Source organism: Microcaecilia unicolor, unplaced genomic scaffold, assembly GCF_901765095.1.
Source record: "Microcaecilia unicolor unplaced genomic scaffold, aMicUni1.1, whole genome shotgun sequence".
In the NCBI taxonomy this organism is placed as follows: domain Eukaryota; kingdom Metazoa; phylum Chordata; class Amphibia; order Gymnophiona; family Siphonopidae; genus Microcaecilia; species Microcaecilia unicolor.
Window position 1 is genome coordinate 67,308 of NW_021963251.1, and position 26,773 is coordinate 94,080.

General features: G+C 47.0%; 1 protein-coding gene across 1 annotated transcript in view; it reads left to right on the plus strand.

The window, feature by feature from the left end:
• Positions 1 to 7,413: 7,413 nt before the first annotated feature.
• LOC115459110 (mediator of RNA polymerase II transcription subunit 8-like) overlaps positions 7,414 to 26,773 on the plus strand; it is a gene marked incomplete at its 3' end in the record, with an annotated part of 52,290 nt that continues 32,930 nt past the window's right edge. The window contains exons 1-2 of the mRNA XM_030188975.1: positions 7,414 to 7,457; positions 17,629 to 17,747. Coding sequence (XP_030044835.1) covers positions 7,452 to 7,457; positions 17,629 to 17,747 — 125 coding nt within the window. The remainder of the gene's footprint in view (positions 7,458 to 17,628; positions 17,748 to 26,773) is intronic.

Sequence of the window (26,773 nt, forward strand, 5' to 3'; positions counted from 1 at the left end):
GTGTATTTCAGTGTTATTGTGTATTTCTGGGGTCACAGTGTGTCATGTGCATTGAGTCCTGTGTGGGTTGGGGGTGTGTAGTGTCAGTGTATTTCAGTGTTATTGTGTATTTCTGGGGTCACAGTGTGTCAGGTGCATTGAGTCCTGTGTGGGTTGGGGGTGTGTAGTGTCAGTGTATTTCAGTGTTATTGTGTATTTCTGGGGTCACAGTGTGTGAGGTGCATTGAGTCCTGTGTGTGTTGGGGGTGTGTAGTGTCAGTGTATTTCAGTGTTATTGTGTATTTCTGGGGTCACAGTGTGTGAGGTGCATTGAGTCCTGTGTGGGTTGGGGGTTCTAGTGTCAGTGTATTTCAGTGTTATTGTGTATTTCTGGGGTCACAGTGTGTGAGGTGCATTGAGTCCTGTGTGGGTTGGGGGTTCTAGTGTCAGTGTATTTCAGTGTTATTGTGTATTTCTGGGGTCACAGTGTGTCATGTGCATTGAGTCCTGTGTGGGTTGGGGGTGTGTAGTGTCAGTGTATTTCAGTGTTATTTTGTATTTCTGGGGTCACAGTGTGTCATGTGCATTGAGTCCTGTGTGGGTTGGGGGTGTGTAGTGTCAGTGTATTTCAGTGTTATTGTGTATTTCTGGGGTCACAGTGTGTCTTGTGCATTGAGTCCTGTGTGTGTTGGGGGTGTCAGTGTATTTCAGTGTTATTGTGTATTTCTGGGGTCACAGTGTGTCAGGTGCATTGAGTCCTGTGTGTGTTGGGGGTGTCAGTGTATTTCAGTGTTATTGTGTATTTCTGGGTCACAGTGTGTCAGGTGCAGTGAGTCCTGTGTGGGTTGGGGGTGTCTAGTGTCAGTGTATTTCAGTGTTATTGTGTATTTCTGGGGTCACAGTGTGTCAGGTGCATTGAGTCCTGTGTGTGTTGGGGTGTCAGTGTATTTCAGTGTTATTGTGTATTTCTTGGGTCACAGTGTGTCATGTGCATTGAGTCCTGTGTGTTTTGGCGGTGTCTAGTGTCAGTGTATTTCAGTGTTATTGTGTATTTCTGGGTCACAGTGTGTCAGGTGCATTGAGTCCTGTGTGTGTTGGGGGTGTGTAGTGTCAGTGTATTTCAGTGTTATTGTGTATTTCTGGGGTCACAGTGTGTTATGTGCATTGAGTCCTGTGTGTTTTGGGGGTGTCTAGTGTCAGTGTATTTCAGTGTTATTGTGTATTTCTGGGTCACAGTGTGTCAGGTGCATTGAGTCCTGTGTGTGTTGGGGGTGTGTAGTGTCAGTGTATTTCAGTGTTATTGTGTATTTCTGGGGTCACAGTGTGTCATGTGCATTGAGTCCTGTGTGTTTTGGGGGTGTCTAGTGTCAGTGTATTTCAGTGTTATTGTGTATTTCTGGGTCACAGTGTGTCATGTGCATTGAGTCCTGTGTGTGTTGGGGGTGTCAGTGTATTTCAGTGTTATTGTGTATTTCTGGGGTCACAGTGTGTCAGGTGCATTGAGTCCTGTGTGTGTTGGGGGTGTGTAGTGTCAGTGTATTTCAGTGTTATTGTGTATTTCTGGGGTCACAGTGTGTCAGGTGCATTGAGTCCTGTGTGTGTTGGGGGTGTGTAGTGTCAGTGTATTTCAGTGTTATTGTGTATTTCTGGGGTCACAGTGTGTCTTGTGCATTGAGTCCTGTGTGTGTTGGGGGTGTCAGTGTATTTCAGTGTTATTGTGTATTTCTGGGGTCACAGTGTGTCAGGTGCATTGAGTCCTGTGTGTGTTGGGGTGTCAGTGTATTTCAGTGTTATTGTGTATTTCTGGGTCACAGTGTGTCAGGTGCAGTGAGTCCTGTGTGGGTTGGGGGGTGTCTAGTGTCAGTGTATTTCAGTGTTATTGTGTATTTCTGGGGTCACAGTGTGTCAGGTGCATTGAGTCCTGTGTGTGTTGGGGGTGTCAGTGTATTTCAGTGTTATTGTGTATTTCTTGGGTCACAGTGTGTCATGTGCATTGAGTCCTGTGTGTTTTGGGGGTGTCTAGTGTCAGTGTATTTCAGTGTTATTGTGTATTTCTGGGTCACAGTGTGTCAGGTGCATTGAGTCCTGTGTGTGTTGGGGGTGTGTAGTGTCAGTGTATTTCAGTGTTATTGTGTATTTCTGGGGTCACAGTGTGTCATGTGCATTGAGTCCTGTGTGTTTTGGGGGTGTCTAGTGTCAGTGTATTTCAGTGTTATTGTGTATTTCTGGGTCACAGTGTGTCAGGTGCATTGAGTCCTGTGTGTGTTGGGGGTGTGTAGTGTCAGTGTATTTCAGTGTTATTGTGTATTTCTGGGGTCACAGTGTGTCAGGTGCATTGAGTCCTGTGTGTGTTGGGGGTGTGTAGTGTCAGTGTATTTCAGTGTTATTGTGTATTTCTGGGGTCACAGTGTGTCTTGTGCATTGAGTCCTGTGTGTGTTGGGGGTGTCAGTGTATTTCAGTGTTATTGTGTATTTCTGGGGTCACAGTGTGTCAGGTGCATTGAGTCCTGTGTGTGTTGGGGGTGTCAGTGTATTTCAGTGTTATTGTGTATTTCTGGGTCACAGTGTGTCAGGTGCAGTGAGTCCTGTGTGGGTTGGGGGTGTCTAGTGTCAGTGTATTTCAGTGTTATTGTGTATTTCTGGGGTCACAGTGTGTCAGGTGCATTGAGTCCTGTGTGTGTTGGGGGTGTCAGTGTATTTCAGTGTTATTGTGTATTTCTTGGGTCACAGTGTGTCATGTGCATTGAGTCCTGTGTGTTTGGGGGTGTCTAGTGTCAGTGTATTTAAGTGTTATTGTGTATTTCTGGGTCACAGTGTGTCAGGTGCATTGAGTCCTGTGTGTGTTGGGGGTGTGTAGTGTCAGTGTATTTCAGTGTTATTGTGTATTTCTGGGGTCACAGTGTGTCATGTGCATTGAGTCCTGTGTGTTTTGGGGGTGTCTAGTGTCAGTGTATTTCAGTGTTATTGTGTATTTCTGGGTCACAGTGTGTCATGTGCATTGAGTCCTGTGTGTGTTGGGGGTGTCAGTGTATTTCAGTGTTATTGTGTATTTCTGGGGTCACAGTGTGTCAGGTGCATTGAGTCCTGTGTGTGTTGGGGGTGTGTAGTGTCAGTGTATTTCAGTGTTATTGTGTATTTCTGGGGTCACAGTGTGTCAGGTGCATTGAGTCCTGTGTGTGTTGGGGGTGTGTAGTGTCAGTGTATTTCAGTGTTATTGTGTATTTCTGGGGTCACAGTGTGTCTTGTGCATTGAGTCCTGTGTGTGTTGGGGGTGTCAGTGTATTTCAGTGTTATTGTGTATTTCTGGGGTCACAGTGTGTCAGGTGCATTGAGTCCTGTGTGTGTTGGGGGTGTCAGTGTATTTCAGTGTTATTGTGTATTTCTGGGTCACAGTGTGTCAGGTGCAGTGAGTCCTGTGTGGGTTGGGGGTGTCTAGTGTCAGTGTATTTCAGTGTTATTGTGTATTTCTGGGGTCACAGTGTGTCAGGTGCATTGAGTCCTGTGTGTGTTGGGGGTGTCAGTGTATTTCAGTGTTATTGTGTATTTCTTGGGTCACAGTGTGTCATGTGCATTGAGTCCTGTGTGTTTTGGGGGTGTCTAGTGTCAGTGTATTTCAGTGTTATTGTGTATTTCTGGGTCACAGTGTGTCAGGTGCATTGAGTCCTGTGTGTGTTGGGGGTGTGTAGTGTCAGTGTATTTCAGTGTTATTGTGTATTTCTGGGGTCACAGTGTGTCATGTGCATTGAGTCCTGTGTGGGTTGGGGGTGTCTAGTGTCAGTGTATTTCAGTGTTATTGTGTATTTCTGGGTCACAGTGTGTCAGGTGCAGTGAGTCCTGTGTGTGTTGGGGGTGTGTAGTGTCAGTGTATTTCAGTGTTATTGTGTATTTCTGGGGTCACAGTGTGTCAGGTGCATTGAGTCCTGTGTGTGTTGGGGGTGTGTAGTGTCAGTGTATTTCAGTGTTATTGTGTATTTCTGGGGTCACAGTGTGTCTTGTGCATTGAGTCCTGTGTGTGTTGGGGGTGTCAGTGTATTTCAGTGTTATTGTGTATTTCTGGGGTCACAGTGTGTCATGTGCATTGAGTCCTGTGTGTGTTGGGGGTGTCAGTGTATTTCAGTGTTATTGTGTATTTCTGGGTCACAGTGTGTCAGGTGCAGTGAGTCCTGTGTGGGTTGGGGGTGTCTAGTGTCAGTGTATTTCAGTGTTATTGTGTATTTCTGGGGTCACAGTGTGTCAGGTGCATTGAGTCCTGTGTGTGTTGGGGGTGTCAGTGTATTTCAGTGTTATTGTGTATTTCTTGGGTCACAGTGTGTCATGTGCATTGAGTCCTGTGTGTTTTGGGGGTGTCTAGTGTCAGTGTATTTAAGTGTTATTGTGTATTTCTGGGTCACAGTGTGTCAGGTGCATTGAGTCCTGTGTGTGTTGGGGGTGTGTAGTGTCAGTGTATTTCAGTGTTATTGTGTATTTCTGGGGTCACAGTGTGTCATGTGCATTGAGTCCTGTGTGTTTTGGGGGTGTCTAGTGTCAGTGTATTTCAGTGTTATTGTGTATTTCTGGGTCACAGTGTGTCAGGTGCATTGAGTCCTGTGTGTGTTGGGGGTGTGTAGTGTTATTGTGTATTTCTGGGGTCACAGTGTGTCATGTGCATTGAGTCCTGTGTGTTTTGGGGGTGTCTAGTGTCAGTGTATTTCAGTGTTATTGTGTATTTCTGGGTCACAGTGTGTCATGTGCATTGAGTCCTGTGTGTGTTGGGGGTGTCAGTGTATTTCAGTGTTATTGTGTATTTCTGGGGTCACAGTGTGTCAGGTGCATTGAGTCCTGTGTGTGTTGGGGGTGTGTAGTGTCAGTGTATTTCAGTGTTATTGTGTATTTCTGGGGTCACAGTGTGTCAGGTGCATTGAGTCCTGTGTGTGTTGGGGGTGTGTAGTGTCAGTGTATTTCAGTGTTATTGTGTATTTCTGGGGTCACAGTGTGTCTTGTGCATTGAGTCCTGTGTGTGTTGGGGGTGTCAGTGTATTTCAGTGTTATTGTGTATTTCTGGGGTCACAGTGTGTCAGGTGCATTGAGTCCTGTGTGTGTTGGGGGTGTCAGTGTATTTCAGTGTTATTGTGTATTTCTGGGTCACAGTGTGTCAGGTGCAGTGAGTCCTGTGTGTGTTGGGGGTGTCTAGTGTCAGTGTATTTCAGTGTTATTGTGTATTTCTGGGGTCACAGTGTGTCAGGTGCATTGAGTCCTGTGTGTGTTGGGGGTGTCAGTGTATTTCAGTGTTATTGTGTATTTCTTGGGTCACAGTGTGTCATGTGCATTGAGTCCTGTGTGTTTTGGGGGTGTCTAGTGTCAGTGTATTTCAGTGTTATTGTGTATTTCTGGGTCACAGTGTGTCAGGTGCATTGAGTCCTGTGTGTGTTGGGGGTGTGTAGTGTCAGTGTATTTCAGTGTTATTGTGTATTTCTGGGGTCACAGTGTGTCATGTGCATTGAGTCCTGTGTGGGTTGGGGGTGTCTAGTGTCAGTGTATTTCAGTGTTATTGTGTATTTCTGGGTCACAGTGTGTCAGGTGCATTGAGTCCTGTGTGTGTTGGGGGTGTGTAGTGTCAGTGTATTTCAGTGTTATTGTGTATTTCTGGGGTCACAGTGTGTCAGGTGCATTGAGTCCTGTGTGTGTTGGGGGTGTGTAGTGTCAGTGTATTTCAGTGTTATTGTGTATTTCTGGGGTCACAGTGTGTCTTGTGCATTGAGTCCTGTGTGTGTTGGGGGTGTCAGTGTATTTCAGTGTTATTGTGTATTTCTGGGGTCACAGTGTGTCAGGTGCATTGAGTCCTGTGTGTGTTGGGGGTGTCAGTGTATTTCAGTGTTATTGTGTATTTCTGGGTCACAGTGTGTCAGGTGCAGTGAGTCCTGTGTGTGTTGGGGGTGTCTAGTGTCAGTGTATTTCAGTGTTATTGTGTATTTCTGGGGTCACAGTGTGTCAGGTGCATTGAGTCCTGTGTGTGTTGGGGGTGTCAGTGTATTTCAGTGTTATTGTGTATTTCTTGGGTCACAGTGTGTCATGTGCATTGAGTCCTGTGTGTTTTGGGGGTGTCTAGTGTCAGTGTATTTCAGTGTTATTGTGTATTTCTGGGTCACAGTGTGTCAGGTGCAGTGAGTCCTGTGTGTGTTGGGGGTGTGTAGTGTCAGTGTATTTCAGTGTTATTGTGTATTTCTGGGGTCACAGTGTGTCAGGTGCATTGAGTCCTGTGTGTGTTGGGGGTGTGTAGTGTCAGTGTATTTCAGTGTTATTGTGTATTTCTGGGGTCACAGTGTGTCTTGTGCATTGAGTCCTGTGTGTGTTGGGGGTGTCAGTGTATTTCAGTGTTATTGTGTATTTCTGGGGTCACAGTGTGTCAGGTGCATTGAGTCCTGTGTGTGTTGGGGGTGTCAGTGTATTTCAGTGTTATTGTGTATTTCTGGGTCACAGTGTGTCAGGTGCAGTGAGTCCTGTGTGGGTTGGGGGTGTCTAGTGTCAGTGTATTTCAGTGTTATTGTGTATTTCTGGGGTCACAGTGTGTCAGGTGCATTGAGTCCTGTGTGTGTTGGGGGTGTCAGTGTATTTCAGTGTTATTGTGTATTTCTTGGGTCACAGTGTGTCATGTGCATTGAGTCCTGTGTGTTTTGGGGGTGTCTAGTGTCAGTGTATTTAAGTGTTATTGTGTATTTCTGGGTCACAGTGTGTCAGGTGCATTGAGTCCTGTGTGTGTTGGGGGTGTGTAGTGTCAGTGTATTTCAGTGTTATTGTGTATTTCTGGGGTCACAGTGTGTCATGTGCATTGAGTCCTGTGTGTTTTGGGGGTGTCTAGTGTCAGTGTATTTCAGTGTTATTGTGTATTTCTGGGTCACAGTGTGTCAGGTGCATTGAGTCCTGTGTGTGTTGGGGGTGTGTAGTGTTATTGTGTATTTCTGGGGTCACAGTGTGTCAGGTGCATTGAGTCCTGTGTGTGTTGGGGGTGTGTAGTGTTATTGTGTATTTCTGGGGTCACAGTGTGTCATGTGCATTGAGTCCTGTGTGTTTTGGGGGTGTCTAGTGTCAGTGTATTTCAGTGTTATTGTGTATTTCTGGGTCACAGTGTGTCAGGTGCATTGAGTCCTGTGTGTGTTGGGGGTGTGTAGTGTTATTGTGTATTTCTGGGGTCACAGTGTGTCAGGTGCATTGAGTCCTGTGTGTTTTGGGGGTGTGTAGTGTCAGTGCATGTTCAGTGTGTTGGGGGGGGGGGGGGAGTTGTATTCTACCTCACTCTCGGTTCCTCTTTCGCTCATGTTTCCAGCGCATCCCCGAGCTCCGTCGCTCCTCTTCTCTCTCTTCGTTTCTAAACATCCAGCGCGCGCCTCCCGCTACGACCCTTCACCTTGCGCGTGCGCTTGACGTCATGGGTGACCTGGAAGTGCTCCAAAGGTTCTCTTCCGGCTCAGAGTTGACGGTGGGTACTGGGGAGGAGGATGCAGGTGAGAGATTCAAGTGTGAGTATGAGGAGGAAGGAGGGGGTTGGGTGGTTGTGGGAGACAGAGGAGAAGGTCTAGGAGAGGGCTGAGAGCACTTTCCTCCCTTCTTCATTTGTCAGACAGTTAACAGCATATTTTGGGAAGGGGTTTGGAAGTAGGTTTCTCCCAACAGGGTTGATGCAGTCCAGGGCTGACCACAGTGAATGCTTTTCTTAGGGAATCCACTGGGACCATCAACATTTCACTCTGTTATCCTAGAAATCAGCAGTGCATTTTTCCCATCCTAGTCGGTTTGTGGACTTTTTTTTAATGAAGATATCCAAACCTTTTTTAACCCCCCCCCCCCCCCCCCAAGCTAAACACTTTTACTATATTCTCTTGCAATGAATTCCAGTGTTTAATTATGCGTTGGGTGAAGAAACATTTTCTCCGATTCGTTTTAAATTTACTACTTTGTAGCTTCGTTGCATGCCCTCTAGTCCTAGTATTTTTGGAAAGTGTAAACAGACGCTTCACATCTACCCGTTCAACTCCACTCATTATTTTATAGACCTCTATCATGTCTCCCCTCAGCCGCCTTTTCTCCAAGCTGAAGAGCCCTAGCCGCTTTAGCCTTTCCTCATAGGGAAGTCGTCCCATCCCCTCTATCATTTTCATCGCCCTTCCTTGTTGCTTCTATTTGAGATTCTACGTGTCCCAGTATGGCAATACTTACGTACTTATGAGTAGCTCCCAAAACATCTACTATAATAAAAAGCACCTCCAACATTCTGAAACTGACTCCGTGGCTTCACTGAAGGGTTCCCTCTCTTTGCCCATGTCTCTCTGCCCCACCCTCGCGTCTAAACGTGATGATGTCGACCCACCCTCGCATCAAAACGTGATAATGTTGAGGGCGGGTAATCAGCAGGAGTGGACACCTCCAAAGTTCTGAAGCTGACTGTGGCTTCACTGAAGGGTTCAGACTGCATCTTAAAAGAGTGTGAGGAAAAAAAAAAGCCTTTCGAAAATGAGCTCCGTTTCAATAATACGGATTGTTCACCTTTACAAATGTAATAAGGTAACTTTGTTGAAGGACAAAAGGGAGCATTTCCCAGGTGGCCTTTGCTGCTACAGCATGCTGCCTCTCAGCACCCAACGGAGGGAGGGAGGAAGACCCTGGAACTGGGACGGAGGAAGGAGGGCGACTCTGGAACTGGGACGGAGGAAGGGGGCAATGACCCTGGAACTGGGAGGGAGGGGGGGCAATGACCCTGGAACTGGGAGGGAGGGGGAGAGGGCCACCCTGGAACTGGGAGGGAGGGGGGGCCCCTGGCACACACTTTCATTCTCACACACACACTCACATATTCACTCTCTATCACACACTCACTCTCACACACACTCTGTAAAACATACACACTCCGAGGAAAAGCTTGCCAGCGCCCGTTTCATTTGTGTGAGAAACGTGCCTTTTTTCCTAGTAAGTACATAAGTATTGCCATACTGGGAAAGACCAAAGGTCCATCAAGGCCAGCATCCTGTTTCCAAAAGTGGCCAATCCAGGTCACAGATACCTGGCAAGATCCCAAAAAAGTACAAAACATTCTATACTGCTTATCCCAGAAATAGTTGATTTTCCCCAAGTCCATTTATTAATGGACTTTTCCTTTAGGAAGCTATCCAAACCTTTTTAAAACTCCGCTAAGCTAACCGCTTTTACCACATTCTCTGGCAATGAATTCCAGAGTTTAATTACACGTTGAGAGAAGAAACATTTTCTCCAATTTTTTTAAATATACTACATTGTAGCTTCATGGCATGCCCCCTAGTCCTAGTATTTTTGGAAAGCGTAAACAGACCCTTCACATCTACCCGTTCAACTCGATTCATTATTTTATAGACCTCTATCATGTCTCCCTTCAGCCGCCTTTTCTCCAAGCTGAAGAGCCCTAGCCGCTTTAGCTTTTCCTTATAGGGAAGTCGTCCCATCCCCGTTATCATTTTCATCACTGTACTGTTTCTAATTGTACCCTGCATGCAGTGTGGTAAATCCAGTACAGACTCAACCCTGTCGGACGAATCAGGATCCAGTTGGCAACCCTATTTGCAGGGGAACTGATTTACTAAAGACTTTTGGTTACAGATACAGACTAAGAAATGAACCTATTTCTAAAAGAGCAACTGGTGATCTAAGGATGGGGAAGAAGCAGAAGACCACTCAGCACTCCTCCCCAGTTAAACTCGTTGGAGTATTGGGGAAGGAGAAGTCAGAGCGGTCTCTGTTACTGCCACCTTGATTTAGTAATACTTTGTTGAGGTCTGGCCTAGGGGTTCTGCGATATTGAGTGGGACTGGGCCGTAAGATTGTGCTGGGACAGTGTGATTGGGATTTTGAGGATGGGCTGGATGCTGCATTATTGGGATATTGTCCCAGGGTAGGGGTGGTATACTGAGGCAGCATTGAAGGCAATGGCATGATGAGATATTGATGTTTGGCAGAGCTGTTGTGATTGCTTCAATAACGGTGCGATAGGGCTGTATCACCAGGATATTGAGGGCATCTTCAGGACAGTGTGTGTACTGGGGGGCTGCATGGTTGGTATCAGGACATCGAGAATGGGCTGAGGAGAGTATGATAGGGATCAGAATTTTGAGGGTGGGCTGGAGGCTATACAATTGGTTTATTGAAGATATGCTGACAGCGGTATAATTGGGATTATGAGGGAATTTGTTGGTGTTATAACCATAATATTGGAGGTGATCTTGTGGCAGCATTATCAAGGCTAAAAGAGAATATAAGAAACTTCCATAGAGGCAAAAACTCATAGTAACAACTTTTTCATGTACATCAGAAGCAGAAAGCCTGCGAGGGAATCTCTGGGACCATTAGATCATAAAGGGGCACTCAGGGAGGACCAGGCCATAGCACAGAAACTGAATGAATTATTTGTTTCAGTCTTTATGAAGAAGATGTCTTATATTTGCTTCTTATACTAATATCATACTTTTTCATTATCATGTTACCCAAGATCCTTCCATAATACTAATTGTTTATCTTATTATATATTTCCACTATTCATGATGTATTGTAAGCCACATTGAGCCTGCAAAGAGGTGGGAAAATGTGGGATACAAATGCACTAAATAAATAATAAATAATATGTAAGAGATCTGCCTGTAATGGAAATGGTTTTCAAGGGTGACAATGCGCAGGAACTGAAAAGGCTCGGTGAACCTGGAAGATGTACTAAGCCAAATCTACACATTAAAGAATAGTAAATCACCCGGACTGAATGGAATACATCCAAGGGTACTAAAAGAACTCAAACATGAATTTGCTGATCTGCTGTTTGTAATCTGTAACCTGTTGTTAAAGTCATCCACACTACCTGAAGACTGGAGGTTGGCCAGTGTGACATCTGACATCACTGCCGGGTAAAATAGTGGAATCTATTAGAAAGAATATAATTACTGAATACATAGACAAACATGGTTTAATGGGACAGAGCCAGGATGGGTTCAGCCTCATGAGAGGCTACTGAGAAAATTAAAGAGCCATGGGATAGGAGGCAATGTTCTGGTGTGGATTAGGAATTGGTCATTCAACAGAAAACAGAGAGTAGTGTTAAATGGCCATTTCTCTCTATGGGACGAATAGTGGGGTGCAGCAGGGATCTGTACTTGGACTGGTGCCATTTAACATATTTTTAAATGATCTGGAAATCGGGACGACGAGTGAGTTGATTAAATTTGCAGATGACACAGAACTGCGTCCTCTAACCCATCACTTATGGGAGGAGAAGTGGCAGCACCCTTTTGCCCTAGTATTTTATAAAGAGAGCAAACAGCACAGGGTTGGTTTGCTAGAAGAAGCGCAAGAATTTCTACCCACATCTAATTTGTGTGAACCTCCTGCAAATACTCATCAGCCTAGTAACAAGAAGCTGGACAGGCCAAAGTGGCAACAAGTGTCCCAGGGGAAGGGCCACCTTCAGAGACAAGCTTCTGGGAAACAGCTATTACCATCATCTAGGCCAGGCTGAGATCTTTGTTTTCGAAACTCTCTTATTATAGACATTTTGGAAAGCCGGTGACAATTATCAAGAGGCTGATCCTGTTGAGGCTTTACGCTAGTTCCGAGTGGCAGATAGCTGGGAGACTCACTTCCTTCTTCTACAGGCATGTTACGATTTGGAGTAGTGACATGCCTTGGTTGGTTTTTTGGGGGGGGATTTGAGGAGGGGGGTTTGGGGGTTTCTCTATGGTACTTGGTGGTAGCTGATTAGGCCTACTAGTTGATATTGGCTCTATGTCTGTGTTTAACTGTGTTACTTTTAATGTTTGTGGCCTTACCTCTCCTATCAAGTGTAAAATGATGTTTAAAGAAATGCTACGCCTGTGGGCAGATATAATATTTATTTAAGAGACCCATTTAAAGCAACAACATGAAAAGTTGGTTAGTCATAGACACTTCCCCACTATCTTGTTTCCCTCTAATTCCGCTAATATGAAAATGAAAGGGGTTCTTATAGCTTTATCCTCTACCCTCCCTTGACAAATACACCAGGTCATCCCAGACAAGGAGGGCAGATACCTGTTAGTTACAGTATCTTTGGACAATGCTCCTTAAATTCTATTATCGATTTATGCCCCTAATGAGAATCAAGGGGCTTTTTTAGCAGACCTAGAGAAGGTGTTACAGTGCTATGGTGAGGGGCAGCTTGTGGTGGAGGGCGACTTTAATCTCATGGTAGACCCACTACTGGATAACAGGAACGGTGCATTACGCCAAGCGGGATAGAACCTTATTTAGAAGCTTTTTGGCACGCTGGGGGCTGGTGGATCTTTGGCGTGATACCCATGGCCAGGAGAGGGACTATACTTACTGTTCCCCTAAATATAATACCTTTTCCAGGATAGATTTCTGGCTGGGAGATGGGGCCATAGCAAGAGTAGGGGTCCCAGATATTGGCGGCTGAATGAGGCTATATTACAAGATTTATTTTGTTACATTTGTACCCCGCGCTTTCCCACTCATGGCAGGCTCAATGCGGCAGGCAATGGAGGGTTAAGTGACTTGCCCAGAGTCACAAGGAGCTGCCTGTGCCGGGAATCGAACTCAGTTCTTCAGTTCCCCAGGACCAAAGTTCACCACCCTAACCACTAGGCCACTCCTCCACAGAATATATCTACTTTGGAGAAATATATTATGGAATACTTAGAATTTGTCACGCTGGTGAGGAAAAGTGAGCCCTTGGGCCACTGCCGAGGAGTGGCAGCGGCAGGCAGATCTCCCAAACAGGAGGCAAGGCAGACCACAGACGGGCACAGGCCAGACTGGAGCAGCTGGACCGGAACAGAAGCACTAAGCAGAAGCAGGAGAATAGTCCATGAATCAAACAGAGTCTTGGGTAGGCAGCAGACAGTAGAATAAACCAGGAAACAAGCAGAGTCTTGGGCAGGCGGCAGACAGTAGAATAAACCAGGAAACAAGCAGAGTCTTGGGCAGGCAGTAGAATAAACCAGGAAACAAGCAGAGTCTTGGGCAGGCAGCAGACAATAGAATAAACCTGGAAACAAGCAGTCTTGGGCAGGCAGCAGACCGTAGAATAAACCAGGAAACCAGCAAGGTCAAAGACAGGCAAAGCAAGCTCTCAGGGCAGGAACCGCAACAGACCAACAAGGACAGGAACACAACTGAAGACCTCTGTTGCCAAGGCAAAGCCTGAAAGTTCCCAGTTGCTTAATAAAGGCAACATACAAGGGAGTTCACCAGGTAAGGGTGCTGCTAAGTTCCAAAAATCCCAAGACAGTCTGGAAGGCTGGAATATCCGGACCGGACCAGCATGACTTCTGGAACATGGGAAACAGCAAACAGAGAGTCCATCGCAGCCACCAGGTCTGACCACCAGGTGGCGAGATGAGTGAGAGCATGAAACGGGCACAACCGTGACAATACCTCCCCCGGTCTCCACGGGTGACTCAGGTCTCCATGGATAAGAATGATGAAACCTACGGAGGAGTTTCAGAACATGACCCGGGGTAGCTGGGCTGGAACTTGAACAGGAATCAGGACTGGAACCCAGAGTGAACTTAGCATCTTGGCTAGAACTGGAACTTGGAGAAGACTCAGCAGCTTGGCTGGAGCTGGAGCTCGGCATGGACTCAGCAGCTTGGCTGGAGCTGGAGCTCGGTGTGGACTCAGCGGCTTGGCTTGGCTGGAGCTGGAACTCGGCTGGGACTCAGCATCTTGGCTGGAACTGGAACTCGGCTTGGCCTCAGTAGCTTGGCTGGAGCTGGAACTCGGCTTGGACTCAGCAGCTTGGCCAGAACTGGAACTTGGCATAGACTCAGCAGCTTGGCCAGAACTGGAACTCGGCATAGGCTCAGCATCTAGGCTGGAACTGGACCTCAGAGTGGACTCAGCATCATCTTGGCTGGAAGATTTGCAACAGAGTGGACACCCTGGAGGGAGTGGAAAACATGAAAAAAGATCTGCGGAAGGTAGAAGAATTGTCTAACGTTTGGCAATTAAAATTCAATGCGAAGAAATGCAAAGTGATGCATTTAGGGAGTAAAATCCAAGGGAGACATATCTGTTAGGCGGGGAGAGTCTGATAGGTACGGACGGGGAGAGGGATCTTGGGGTGATAGTATCTGAGGACCTGAAGGCGACGAAACAGTGTGACAAGGCGGTGGCCGTAGCTAGAAGATTGCTAGGCTGTAAAGAGAGAGGCGTTATGCTTGTGGCTCTGGAGCCTGAATTACGTTTTTGGAATCAAGGCATGCCCATTCTGTGTTTAGCTGGGACCCGCCTCGGGAGCTCAAGTTTCGCCCAGTTGCGAACCACTGTGACTACTCCTTTGCTGGAGGTCGAGCAATCCTTCGTCTCAGCGTCTCGTGCCGTCTCCATTCCTGGAGCATGCTTTTGGCCTTGCTTCGAATATTTGACCTAGTGCAAACTCTGGAAGTAGCGCCTAGCTTAGTCTCTGGCTGTCAACTCTTGCGCCTTCTCTACAGGTAGAGCCTTGTGCCAGCTCCAGTGGGGGTGTATGGCTTGGGGTCTAGCACCCTCACTGGCTCTCACTCTTTGCTTCGACTTAGTAGGTTGTCCTTTGCTCTGCCTCTGCAGGTTGCTTTGGCGCTGTCTGTAAATATAGGGTTTTGCTCCTTCTCTGGACTTTTGACTGGTTCCTTCTGTAGAGGACGAGCCTTTTCCATTTGGGGCAGTCAGGCCTGGCACGTTGTTTTCCAGGTTTTGTCTCAGGCCTGGTGGATGGGTACTGTTCCATCTTTGGAGGTTCGGCCTTGCACCGGCACTGAATGGTGTTTCTTGCTCCAGTAGCGGGGCCCAAGCCTTAAATAGTTTCCAGAGATCTGCCTGTTTCGTTTCCAGCTTCAGTATTCCTTGCCCATGTTTCCAGAACCACCGGGCTCCGCTTCAGCATGTTCTTCCAAACTTCTTTTCTGGGAGTGGAGCTTCCCCCTCCTATATTAGTCAAGCATCGTCCAGTGTTTCACGACCCTCCTCTGCTTTGTAGCTATCGGTTGGTCCGGGCTCTGTGTGGGTTGACCTGGGTTTTGGTGCCGGCTTTGGGGCCAGGGCCCTCGGTGGTTCGCTCTTGGCACCACCTCTGCCGGGGGGAGGGGGGACGACGACTCTGCCTCTGTCTCGGGTTGTTGTTGTTTGCGCTGTGAGTCTCGCTTCCTTCCTAAGGGCAGAATGGAACTTTGCTAGGCGTCAGGCTTCCTTTTCACTGGGCGGTCGGTCCTTGGCTTCTCCCTGGGTGTCTTGTCGGCACTAGGCTCTGGGACCGGTTCTGAGTTTGAGACGTGCTCCATCTCTGGCAGAGGAGCCTTGATCCCTGTCTGGCGGGTCTTTCCACCTGTGGGTGGCCGGGATTTTCCCGGGGCTGGCACTTATCACTGCTGTCAAGCAGGACCTGATCCTAGTTGTAAGCTCTCTTGAGCAGGGACTGTCCTTCCCCATGTTAAACTTGTACAGCGCTGCGTAACCCTGGCAGCGCTATAGAAATGCTAAGTAGTAGTAGTAGTTGGCTTTGAGCCTTCTCAAATCTGGCTCACTTTGGTGTGGTCTGGTTCCTAATGCTGGGCCTTTTTCTTTCCATCTCTTTTCCGGACCCATGAACTGCCTTCCTTGGTGGCCTCTGGTACCGACATGAACTGTGCCGGTGTGTTCTGTCTTTGGGTGCCACCCTACTTCGGGACTGTTTTCGTATATCCCACTCGTCTCTGGATTGATCTGTGGGATGCTATGGAAGGTAAAATTAGTTCTTACTTGATAATTTTCTTTCCATTAGTCCCAACAGATCAATCCAGAGGCCCACCCTTCTTATTTTCCTTTTGAGCCGTATTCTGTTGGAGCGTGGTTTTTCTTCCTGATTTGGATTTGCTTTCCAATAGAGAATGCCTTGCAGTACTTCAGGACGTTGCTTGTGGAGACTTACGAAACAGGAGGACCACGGAACCGCTGGTGATATGCTTGTTTGGAATAGAGGCAGGAGTTTGCTTCTTTTTTACATTGGCCTTTACTGCTTTGGTATCGATCATACTGAAAGTGAGGCTGCTACACAGTACCCTTTATGGCAGAGCTCTGATGTTCTCTCTATCTCCACCTGCTGGTAGAGGGACATAACCCACTCATTTTTGGATTGATCTGTTGGGAATAATGGAAAGAAAATTATCAGGTAAGAACTAATTTTACCTTAGTCTCACCATAAAATCTTTGATACAGTGTTCTGGTTTTGTAAAGTGCTGCCCCACAGAGTTGACATCCTGATTGACACTACAAAAATATATAAGGGAACAACTGTCACTCCTCAATAGGAAAATGAGACGGCAAAGAGAGTAAACAAACCTAAACAACAGTGGTGAGAAACAAAAGGTTATATTACCAAAAAGCCCAGAATAGCTTAACAAGAAAAAAAAACAAATAGGAGTCGTCATAAAGCAAATCAAGTAGACTATGTGATCTCCTATAGTACTAAGCTATTCCAGATCTGCAGCATATCATGTGTATTAATCATTTGCCTCTTATACTGGGTTAGATTCTTTCCATTGTTAAATTAATTGTTTGTTTTAATTTTAATCACTTTTATATATACATTGTGCAATAAAACCAAAGAACAGTGACCCAATACTTAGCTAATACCGCAATGGCACAGCACTGAAGGTCAAGCAGAGCTCCTGATGCCCATAAGACGAACCTGCTTCTGGGGAATTTTAAACTGGTCGCTGAGCAAATTACAAACCACTTCACTTAGGCAGCAAATTTGTAAGTCTAAGGGATAGGTTTACTAATGTGCGTTAGTGTTTTTAACATGCCTGTAAATTTAAGGCGCGTTAAACGCTAACGCACCTATACATTTCTATGGGTGTGTTAGTGTTTAACGCACGTATACCATTTACACATGTTAAAAACGCTAACGCGCCCATAGCACCGCTTAGTAAACATAGGCGTAAGTGCTTTGAAAATACGCCTCATAGTGTAAAAAATGTTCGTCCATCTGTGGGCAAATTTAATCTCAGAAAATGCAACAGAATAGAACTAAATTATATGCTTTTCTAATTGTTATGTAAGCCACATTGAACCTGAGTTCTACTTGGGCTAATATGGGATATAATTGTCATAAATAATAATAACGTTGCCATGTCAGAAATCTGGGGAAAAAGACATACTGAGTTTAAATATGGACCACATCACGGATTACTGAGAAATTAAGTCTCCAAAAAATGGCCCCTTCCTTCTCTGTGGGTGAGGGAGTTCCAGTAGCTGCAGCATAGAAACAGTGATACATTTTGGTTAGTGAAATGCTTCTTTCTCGCTGGTTGTACCTTCTCCTCTCCTGCTCACAAACAGAACCAACCCAAAACCACACACACAAATGCCAACACAGTCACACGTACATACACGAACCTGTACACACGGAGGTACAATCAAATATGCACATAGACAAACAGACACGCGGAGCGATTGGAAATTGGAATATAAGAATTGCCATACTGGGTTAGAGTTAGAAGTGATATTCTGTCAGTTTAAGCTTTGATCAGTAGATGTATTTAAGTATTGTGTTGAATGTGGCTGGATGGGTTTGTGTGGTTGTATACAGATCTTGAGTGACAGCTGGGATTTGATAACAGTAGTAATATTGATCTTTCCTGATGGTTCCAGAGAGAAGAAAAGCAATTAGAGTTGTCCATTGATGCTCTTATCAACCAAGTAGCTGATCTGAAGAACTCACTGGCTAGTTTCATCTATAAATTAGAGAATGAGTATGAACGTCTCACGTGGTAAGAAAAGCATGAGATTTGAGTTTTTCAGCTCATGTATATGATCTCATTACTGTTATGCGCTTTATTTACTTCTGATATTCTTTCATATCCCTGCTAACTCAAAGGGCAGCACAAACCCCATATATAGAGTGATACATAATGAGCTGCGCTATACTATGAGTTTAGGCTTCCAGACTGGCTTCAGACTCTCAGGATAGCCTGATTTACTCCATGGACTTGTAGTCTTGCTTTTGTAAGAGAATTGTGGGACATACACAGATTACACCCTTTTTGGCTGTAATTGGGGAATGTGACTCTCAGTATGAATTATGGAAAGTATGAAACAGCAGCACTTTGGTATTAGTGTACTGTTTGGAAAGTAACTATGTTCTCTTTATCTATAGATCCAAATCCTCATGCCCAAAATACAAACAAATAACTGACACAGCACCCCAAGGTATTATAAAAATACAGTAGAGCTTCATTATAAGGGACTTCTGGGGCCGTCAAAAATAGTCCCTTATATGCGAGATCCGTTATATCCAAACAGTTCTACAAAGAACTTTTTTCACTCAATGAAAGCTCACACCTGATTTTTCTTTCAACCTTGCTTTATTGTTAACAACAAAACATAAAGTACAGTATATGCAATTGCAAATATAAATGCAAAGAAGTTTACATCAATTTGATTATTAGATTGTGAGCTCTCAGTTTTGTAGACTGGATTTATTCTGAATTGTTTATTCCACTCAAACCTATTTTTAAATGTTGAGGGGAATATAACATTAATATTAACATAACATTAACAACACCTACATTTCAGTTAAAATAGTCCGGAAGAGATGCTTTAAGATAATGCTCATGCCTAGTCAGGAATTAATTCAATGTCGGAAGTGTGCTCCAAAGCCACTTTCCCTCCAGTAGTTTTGGCCGTATCATCTGGTTCTTCCTTTGCTGATACAACTTCTGTTGTAACATCTACAAGGCTGATACAGCATCCAGAAAGGTGGGAACGGCTTCCACTTCCCCTCCAGTAGTCTCGGCTATATCATCATCTGGTCCTTCCTTTGCTGATACAACTTCTGCAACAATGTCTTCATCAGTTGGCTGTTCACATGTCTCAAGCGTTATCGTTCATGGTGATGTATTCCATGAATGTGATGTTCTCAGACAAGAAAGATAGAAGCAAGTCATCATCATCACCAATATCTTCTGGACTACTAGAATCTTCAGATTCCTTTGCATTAGCAGCGGATGAATCCAGAAACTAGTGGGTTGTGCCCATCTACCAGCAGGTGAAGATAGAGATCACTGACTTGAACACAGTGATATAGGACAGTTAGCTCCCCAGCAAATCAGTAAATTCCTTGTCATCAAGCAGATGAAGCCATTACGTATGGGTTGTGTCCATCAACCAGCAGGGGGAGATAGAGAGCACTCAACTTTTCACAGTGCCTCATGGCCAGCCAGCTCCACTGCCTCTTCAGTATTCTCTATCTCCCCAAGCAGGGTGGCTGCAGCTTCTTCGAGCTCCATCAAAAATCTGCCTGGTGGTGGCTCCTGGCTTGCCAGTTGTTAGCCGGGGTATTAGAGGCTATAGCAGCTTCACTTCGAAGGCACATAGGTTAGCCCTTTCCCTGCCTTACCTATGCCCCCGTGGATGTGGACATAGTAGCTTGCTTTTCCCTGTACTTTCCCACTCAATGGATGCAGGCACATTGGTTCGCCTTTCCCTGCCTTTCCCACTCATCCGAGCCTCCGGAGTTCTTATTACCTCTGCTTTCCTCACAGCGTAAAAAAAAAAAAAATGGAACAGAGGTTTTCCTTTGATTCTTCAATGGACCAGAGCTGTGATACTCGGTCTGGTGAGGTAAGAGTGTTTTCTAACTCCTCCTGGGTGGGCCCACGATAGGGGCGTTTTTGGTGCGAAACCGCCATTTTGAATTTTCCCGCCGTTTTCGGCGATGGCTGCAGAGAATGTAAAGTGCTGTTCCCGGTTTGGCAAGCGCAAATCAGCAGCGGGGCTCTGTAAATCGTGCTGTACAGGTGTAAGAGTCAGCCCGAGCATGGCGAGCGATGATTCTTCCCGCTCAGAGCTGGCTGCGGACGCCATTTTCAATTCTCCGCATGGCGTGGCCTCCGTAGAGACGGAGAGCCCTGAGCCCAGGGAAGGAGGGACCTCGAATTGAGGCTATTCAGGGAGCGGCTAGCCCCAGACGGGATCTGGGTGCCCAGGGCGAGTTTTTCCTCCCCTGATTTTGTGTTATTATTGCATAAAGCATACATGCTAAAAAGAGCTCTCCCTCAAGGGTCATCTGAGGCCCCTTCTATTGTCCCCCCGGTGGATTCTGGCCTGGGACTGCCCGCTGAGGCTATTTTCCCTGATAATTGGCATAAAAAAGGGGCTAATTCCCCTTCAGATTGTGGTGCACCTCCTTCCCCCCGTGGTCGGGCTGTGAGGATTCGGAGAGTTCTGGCAGGCCTTCGTGGTCTGAGGAGCCAGAGTCAGGTGCAGAATTACCACAGGATCTGGATGATCCCTCCGTGGTGAGGATTTTCCACCGTGATGAGCTGCCAGCGCTTATTTCAGATGCCCTACAGGTCCTTTCTATTGAAGAGCCTGACAGTGGCACGGCCTCCTCTGTGAATCCTAGGATGGCTAGTACCAAAAAGCCTGCTCGAGCCTTTCCTTTGCATGACTCCATCCAAGAGCTTATTTCCGCTCAGTGGGCTGACCCCGAGGGACCTTTGAAAGTTTCCAGGGCTATGGGGCAATTATACCCTCTGCGTGAGGAGCATTTGGCTCGCTTTGCAATGCCTAAAGTAGATGCCCTGGTCACTGTGGTGACAAAGAGAACTACCCTCCCTGTGGAAGGAGGAGTTGCCCTGAAGGATATACAAAACCATAGGCTGGAAGCAGCACTTAAACGGTCCTTTGAAATTGCAGGTCTTACTGTTCGGGCGTCTGCATGCAGTTGTTATGCTGCTAGAGCCTGCCTGGCGTGGTTGCAACAGGCAGTGGAACAGCCCGGAGATGGAGCGGAGCCCTTCTCGGATGTGGCTCCGCGGCTGGAGTCGGCCTTGTCCTTTTTGGCTGATGCCTTTATGATATTGTCACAGCTTCGGCTAAACAAATGGCAGTAGCAGTGGCGGCTTGCCGTCTTATTTGGCTACGACATTGGGCAGCGGACATGGCCTCTAAGCAAAGGTTGGTGAAGTTGCCCTTTCAAGGCCTTCTATTTGGTGAGGAGTTGGGGAAAAAAAATTGTTAAAGGCCTGGGAGATCCTAAACCCCAGCACTTGCCCGAAGATAGGCCGAGGCCTTCCTCCAAGGGCCAGGCGGTCCACTCCTCTTATAGACCTCGCTTCCGCGAAGCTAGAAGGTACCGCCCGGGGCGTTCTGCTGGGTTCACTTCTCGTGCCCGTTTTTCAGCAGAGGAACTCCTTTCGCTCGGACAAGCGTTCCGCAGCCACCGGCTCTAGGCCTGGAGTTCAGGGGCGACCCTCTCAATGATGGTGCGCCGGCCCCCTCCTCGCTTCCTGTCATCGGAGGACGTCTTTCCCTCTTTGCCGAGGAGTGGGCCAATATTTCCTCAGATCAGTGGGTTCTGGACCTCATCAGAGATGGCTACAGAATAGAATTCAACGCCCCAGTAAGAGGCGTGTTTGTGGAGTCCCGATGCGGTTCTGCCACCAAACGGGCGGCGGTAGAGGAGACTTTGCAAGGTCTGATTCAGTTAGGGGCCGTGTCCTCGGTACCTCCCGCCAAACACGGCTACGGCCGATACTCCATCTACTTTGTGGTGCCGCGAAAAGGTGGGTCTTTTCGCCCTATTCTGGACTTAAAAGAATTAAACAAGTCCCTGAGAGTGTGGCTTTTCCACATGGAAACCCTGCACTCCGTCATTGCTGCGGTACAGCCAGGAGAGTTTCTCACATCTCTAGACCTGAAAGAAGCTTACTTGCACATACCAATTTGGCCCCCGCACCAGAAGTTTCTGAGGTTTGCGGTGTTGGGAAAACATTTCCAGTTCCGGGCCTTGCCTTTTGGCCTTGCCACAGCTCCCCGAACCTTTTCGAAGGTAATGGTGGTAGTAGCTGCTTTGCTCAGGCGAGACGGTATCAGGGTTCACCCGTACCTAGACGTCTGGCTCATCAGAGCAGACTCTGTAACAGAGAGCTATCAAGCTACAGCCAGAGTAGTCTCAGTACTTCAATCTCTAGGCTGGGTCATCAATATGGCCAAAAGTCACCTGACCCCCTCGCAATCTCTAGAATATTTGGGGGCCAGGTTCGACACAGACTCGGGCTATGTATACCTACCCGAGCTAAGGCGGTGCAAGCTTCAGAATCAGGTCTGTCTGCTCCTGAGGATGCCCCGTCCGCAAGCTTGGGACATTGTCCAGCTGCTGGGATCGATGACAGCCACATTGGAAGTGGTGCCCTGGGTGAGAGCACACCTGAGACCTCTACAGTATTCCCTACTTCAAAGATGGTCTCCAGTTTCTCAGGATTATCAATGCAGACTTTCTTGGCTCCCTGCGGCCCGACTCAGCATGGAGCGGTGGCTCTCAGACAGCATGCTGCGGTGAGGAATGCCGCTAGCGCTCCCCAATTGGTGTCTAGTAGTGACAGATGCAAGCCTGAAGGGCTGGGGCGCACATTGCAAGGGGAAGCATGCCCAGGGTCTATGGACACCCGAGGAGTCGGAGTGGTCCATCAACCGCCTGGAATTGAAAGCGGTGTTTCAGGCGCTTCTGGCCTTTCAAGTGACCCTGGAAGGATTGGCTGTCAGAGTGATGTCGGACAACACGACAGCAGAGGCCTACATAAATCGACAAGGCGTCACTTAGTGCAGAGCACTGGGCACGCAGGCCGAACAGATTTGCCACTGGGCCGAGCTGCATCTTCAGTTTCTGTCGGCAGCTCACATTGCAGGTCAGAGCAACGTGCAAGCCGATTATCTAAGCAGGCATCAGATCGATCCAGCAGAATGGGAACTAGCAGATGAAGTATTCCTGCAGATATGTGCCAAATGGGGCAAGCCCGTGATGGATCTTATGGCGACAAGTTCAAATGCCAAAGTCCCGTGCTTCTTCAGCAGACAGAGAGATCCTCGCTCGACAGGGTTGGATGCCTTGACTCAGCCCTGGCCTCCGGGCCTACTATATGTGTTCCCTCCGTGGCCCTTGATAGGGCACGTGCTCCTGCGGATTCGGCTGCACCCAGGAGAAGTGGTCCTAATCGCCCCAGATTGGCCCAGGAGGCCTTGGTATGCGGACCTCCGACAAATGCTAGTGGAGGCTCCCCTTCCTTTACTTCTGGTACCGAACCTGTTGTCACAGGGCCCGGTAGCCATGGAGGACGCCTGCCGCTTTGGTCTTATGGCATGGCGATTGAGAGGGCGCAATTGAGGGACAAAGGCTATTCAAACACAGTTATTTCCACTCTCCTGCAGGCCCGCAAGCGTTCCACTTCCGTGGCTTATGCCAGGATTTGGCGCCAGTTTGAGTCTTGGTGTGCTTCAAAAGCGATCACACCCATGCGGGCTCCTGTCTCGCCGATTCTGGACTTTTTGCAGGATGGTGTACAAATAGGCTTGGCCTATAATTCCCTGCGGGTGCAAGTGGCAGCGTTGGCCTCCCTTCGTGGTAAGGTTGAAGGCGTGTCTTTAGCTGCTCATCCAGATGTGGCACGGTTTCTTAGTGGGGTCCTTCGGCTCCCGCCTTCCGTGCGAGCACCCTGTCCAGCTTGGAACCTGGGGCTAGTTTTGAAGGCCCTGCAGGCTTCTCCTTTTGAGCCGCTTCGGCGAGCATCGGAGAAAGATTTGACACTAAAGGCCGTTTTTCTTGTGGCCATTACTTCGGTGAGACGGGTGTCAGAGCTCCAGGCGCTGTCCTGTAGAGACCCATTTCTGCAATTCTGTCCGGGGTCACGGTTTGTACCGTGCCTTCCTTCATGCCTAAGGTGGTTTCAGCGTTTCACCTAAACCAGCCTATTTTCTTGCCCTCCTTTAATAAGGAGGAGTTTCCAGAATCTTTTGGGCAGTTGCACCTGTTGGATGTGCGCAGGACTCTGCTGCAGTATCTGCGAGTTACTATCTCTTTCAGGATCTATGATCATCTGTTTGTTTTGCTATCAGGTCCTCGCAGAGGGTCTCCAGCGTCTAAAGCCACTATTGCCCGCTGGCTCAAAGAAACTATCTTTTCAGCTTATCTGCTTGCCGGCCGGTCTCCGCCTGTAGCCTTTAAGGCGCATTCTACCAGAGCGATTTCTTCCTCTTGGGCTGAAACTGGAGCACTCTCTCATCAAGAGATATGCAGTGCAGCAACATGGGCTTCTAAGCTCTCTTTTGCCTGACATTACAGGCTGGATGTGGCTGCTTGGAGGGATGCGCGTTTTGAAGCACAAGTGCTAGCGCGTGGTGTGACCTGTTCCCACCCTATATAGGGATTGCTTTGTTACATCCCATACGTAATGGCTTCATCTGCTTGATGACAAGGAAGGGAAAATTAGGTTCTTACCTTGGTAATTTTCTTTCCTTTAGTCATAGCAGATGAAGCCATGAGCCCTCCCTGTATGATTGTCTGTATGCTGTGAATCTGTTTCAGGTTCTGTTCTTGTTTCCTTCCTTGGGAGAAAGTTGGAAAACAGTCTTCAGGATTCATGTTCACTTATAGGAGGATGAGTCCATTCCCTCCAGTTTATGTTTTGGAGGATGAGTTTATTCCCTCCATGAGGTTGCATGCATCCCCTCCAGTTATACAATAAGGAGGACGAGTTTATTCCCTCCAGGAGGATGTGTTCATTCCCTCCTTTTGAGTTCATGCCCTTGTTAAGGGGCCATCGTTCGCTGTGAGGAAAGTTCATGTTATTCCCATTGCGGTTTGCCATACTGCTTTGGAAGCTTCAAATACTGAAGAGGCAGTGGAGCTGGCTGGCCATGAGGCACTGTGAAAAGTTGAGTGCTCTCTATCTCCCCCTGCTGGTTGATGGACACAACCCATATGTAATGGCTTCATCTGCTATGACTAAAGGAAAGAAAATTATCAAGGTAAGAACCTAATTTTCCCTTTCTGTCTCCAGCAGGTGAATGGACAGGCTTCTGCTAACTCATGCATTCCTCTGTTTTGGGGTGCTTCTGGTCTAGGTTTTCTGATCAGTTGAGCAAGGGGGTGTACTGGCTGTTCGGTGCCAGCTTCAGAGGGCATACCCGGTAACCCAAGGTCCCTCTCCCACCTTTGGGTGTCCCCCTGCCCTGCCAGCCAGCTTCTGCCTCAGTCCCACAAAAAAAAAGAAAAAAACACATAAAGGGGAAGAGAGATACCCAGTAGATCTCTTTGTTTGGGCTGTGTTCTCTGCTCAATATGAGGTTTGGTTGCTTTCTTCGTCTGTATGTGAGGGTGTGTGTGTGTGCATCATGGTTACTGTGTATTCCTAAATGCTGTGTACCTCTATCTGTATGTGAGGGAGGGTGTCTGTGATAGTTACTGTGTACTCCTAAATGCTCTGTACCTCCATCTGTATGTGTATCTGCATGATATTTACCATGTACTCCTGAAAACAGTAACGGAGTTCAAACATGCGTGGGATATGCATAGAGGAATCCTGTGCAGAAGGAATGGATCCTCAGAAGCTTAGCTGAAATTGGGTGGCGGAGCAGTTGGGGGGAAGAGGGGGTGGTGGTTGGGAGGCGAGGATAGGGGAGGGCAGACTTATACGGTCTGTACCAGAGCCGGTGATGGGAGGTGGGACTGGTGGTTGGGAGGCGGAAAATACTGCTGGGCAGACTTATACGGTCTGTGCCCTGAAAAGGACAGGTACAAATTCAAGGTAAGGTATACACATATGAGTTTGTCATGGGCAGACTGGATGGACCATGCAGGTCTTTATCTGCCGTCATCTACTATGTTACTAAGTTACTATATGTAAATATTCTCTGCCTTCATTTGTATGTGGATGGGCGTGTGTGTGTACATGGTAGTTTCTGTATATTTCTTAAGTGCTCTGTACCTCCATCTGTATGTGAGTGTGTGCTTGTGTGTGTGCATAATAGTTACTGTGTATTCCTAGGTATTCTGTACCTCGGTCTGTATATGTGTGTGTCCATGATGGTTTCATTCTTCTTCTGTCTCTGTGTGAGGTTGTGTGTGTTTGCGCATGGTAGTTACTGTGTATTCCTAGATGGTTCGTACCTCCTCCTCTATGTGAGTGTGTATGAATTTCATGGATGCCTTTCAAAGTGTTCTGCTCAAACAAATGGTGATGGAACCTATGAGGGAAGGAGCAACGCTGGATTTGGTGCTCACAAATGGGGAAAGTGTGTCTAATGTCCGAGTGGGTGCCCACCTGGGCAGCAGTGATCATCAGAGTTTGGTTTGATATAACAGCTAAAGGGGAGGGCAGTTACTCAAAACTCAAAGTCCTGGATTTCAGACATGCTGACTTTAGTAAAATGGAATAGAGTTGATGGGATGGGAAGACATACAAGCAGTGGAAAGACAGTGATCTAGATTGAAAGGAGCTAAAGAAATGACTACTGACCTTTACATGAGGACAGTAAATATGGTTCTCCAAACAAGTGGGTGAGAAAATAAAGGCAAAAGAGTTGGTGTTCATGAAATACAGAAAAATTCAAGAAGAGGAACTCAGAAAAGAATACCTGATGAAACTGAAAGAAGTTAAGAGAGAGATACATCTGGCGAAAGTGCAAGTGGAAGAGCATATGGCTAGAAATGTAAGGAGTGGAGACAAGAGTTTTTTCAGGTATATTAGTGAAAGGAGGAAGGCAAAAATGGAATTGTTAAACTGAAAGATGCTGTGGACCGCCATGTAGAGACTGATGAGGAGAAAACGAATGTGCTAAACAAATACTTTTGTTCCGTGTTCAAGTAAGAAACTCTTGGAAAAGGACCGCAATCAGCCTACAAAGGTACGTATGGGAATGGAGTCAATATTGAACCGTTGACGGAAGAAAGTGCTTATGAACAACTTGGAAAAATTGAAGGTGGACAAAGCCATGAGACCGGACGGGATCCATCCCA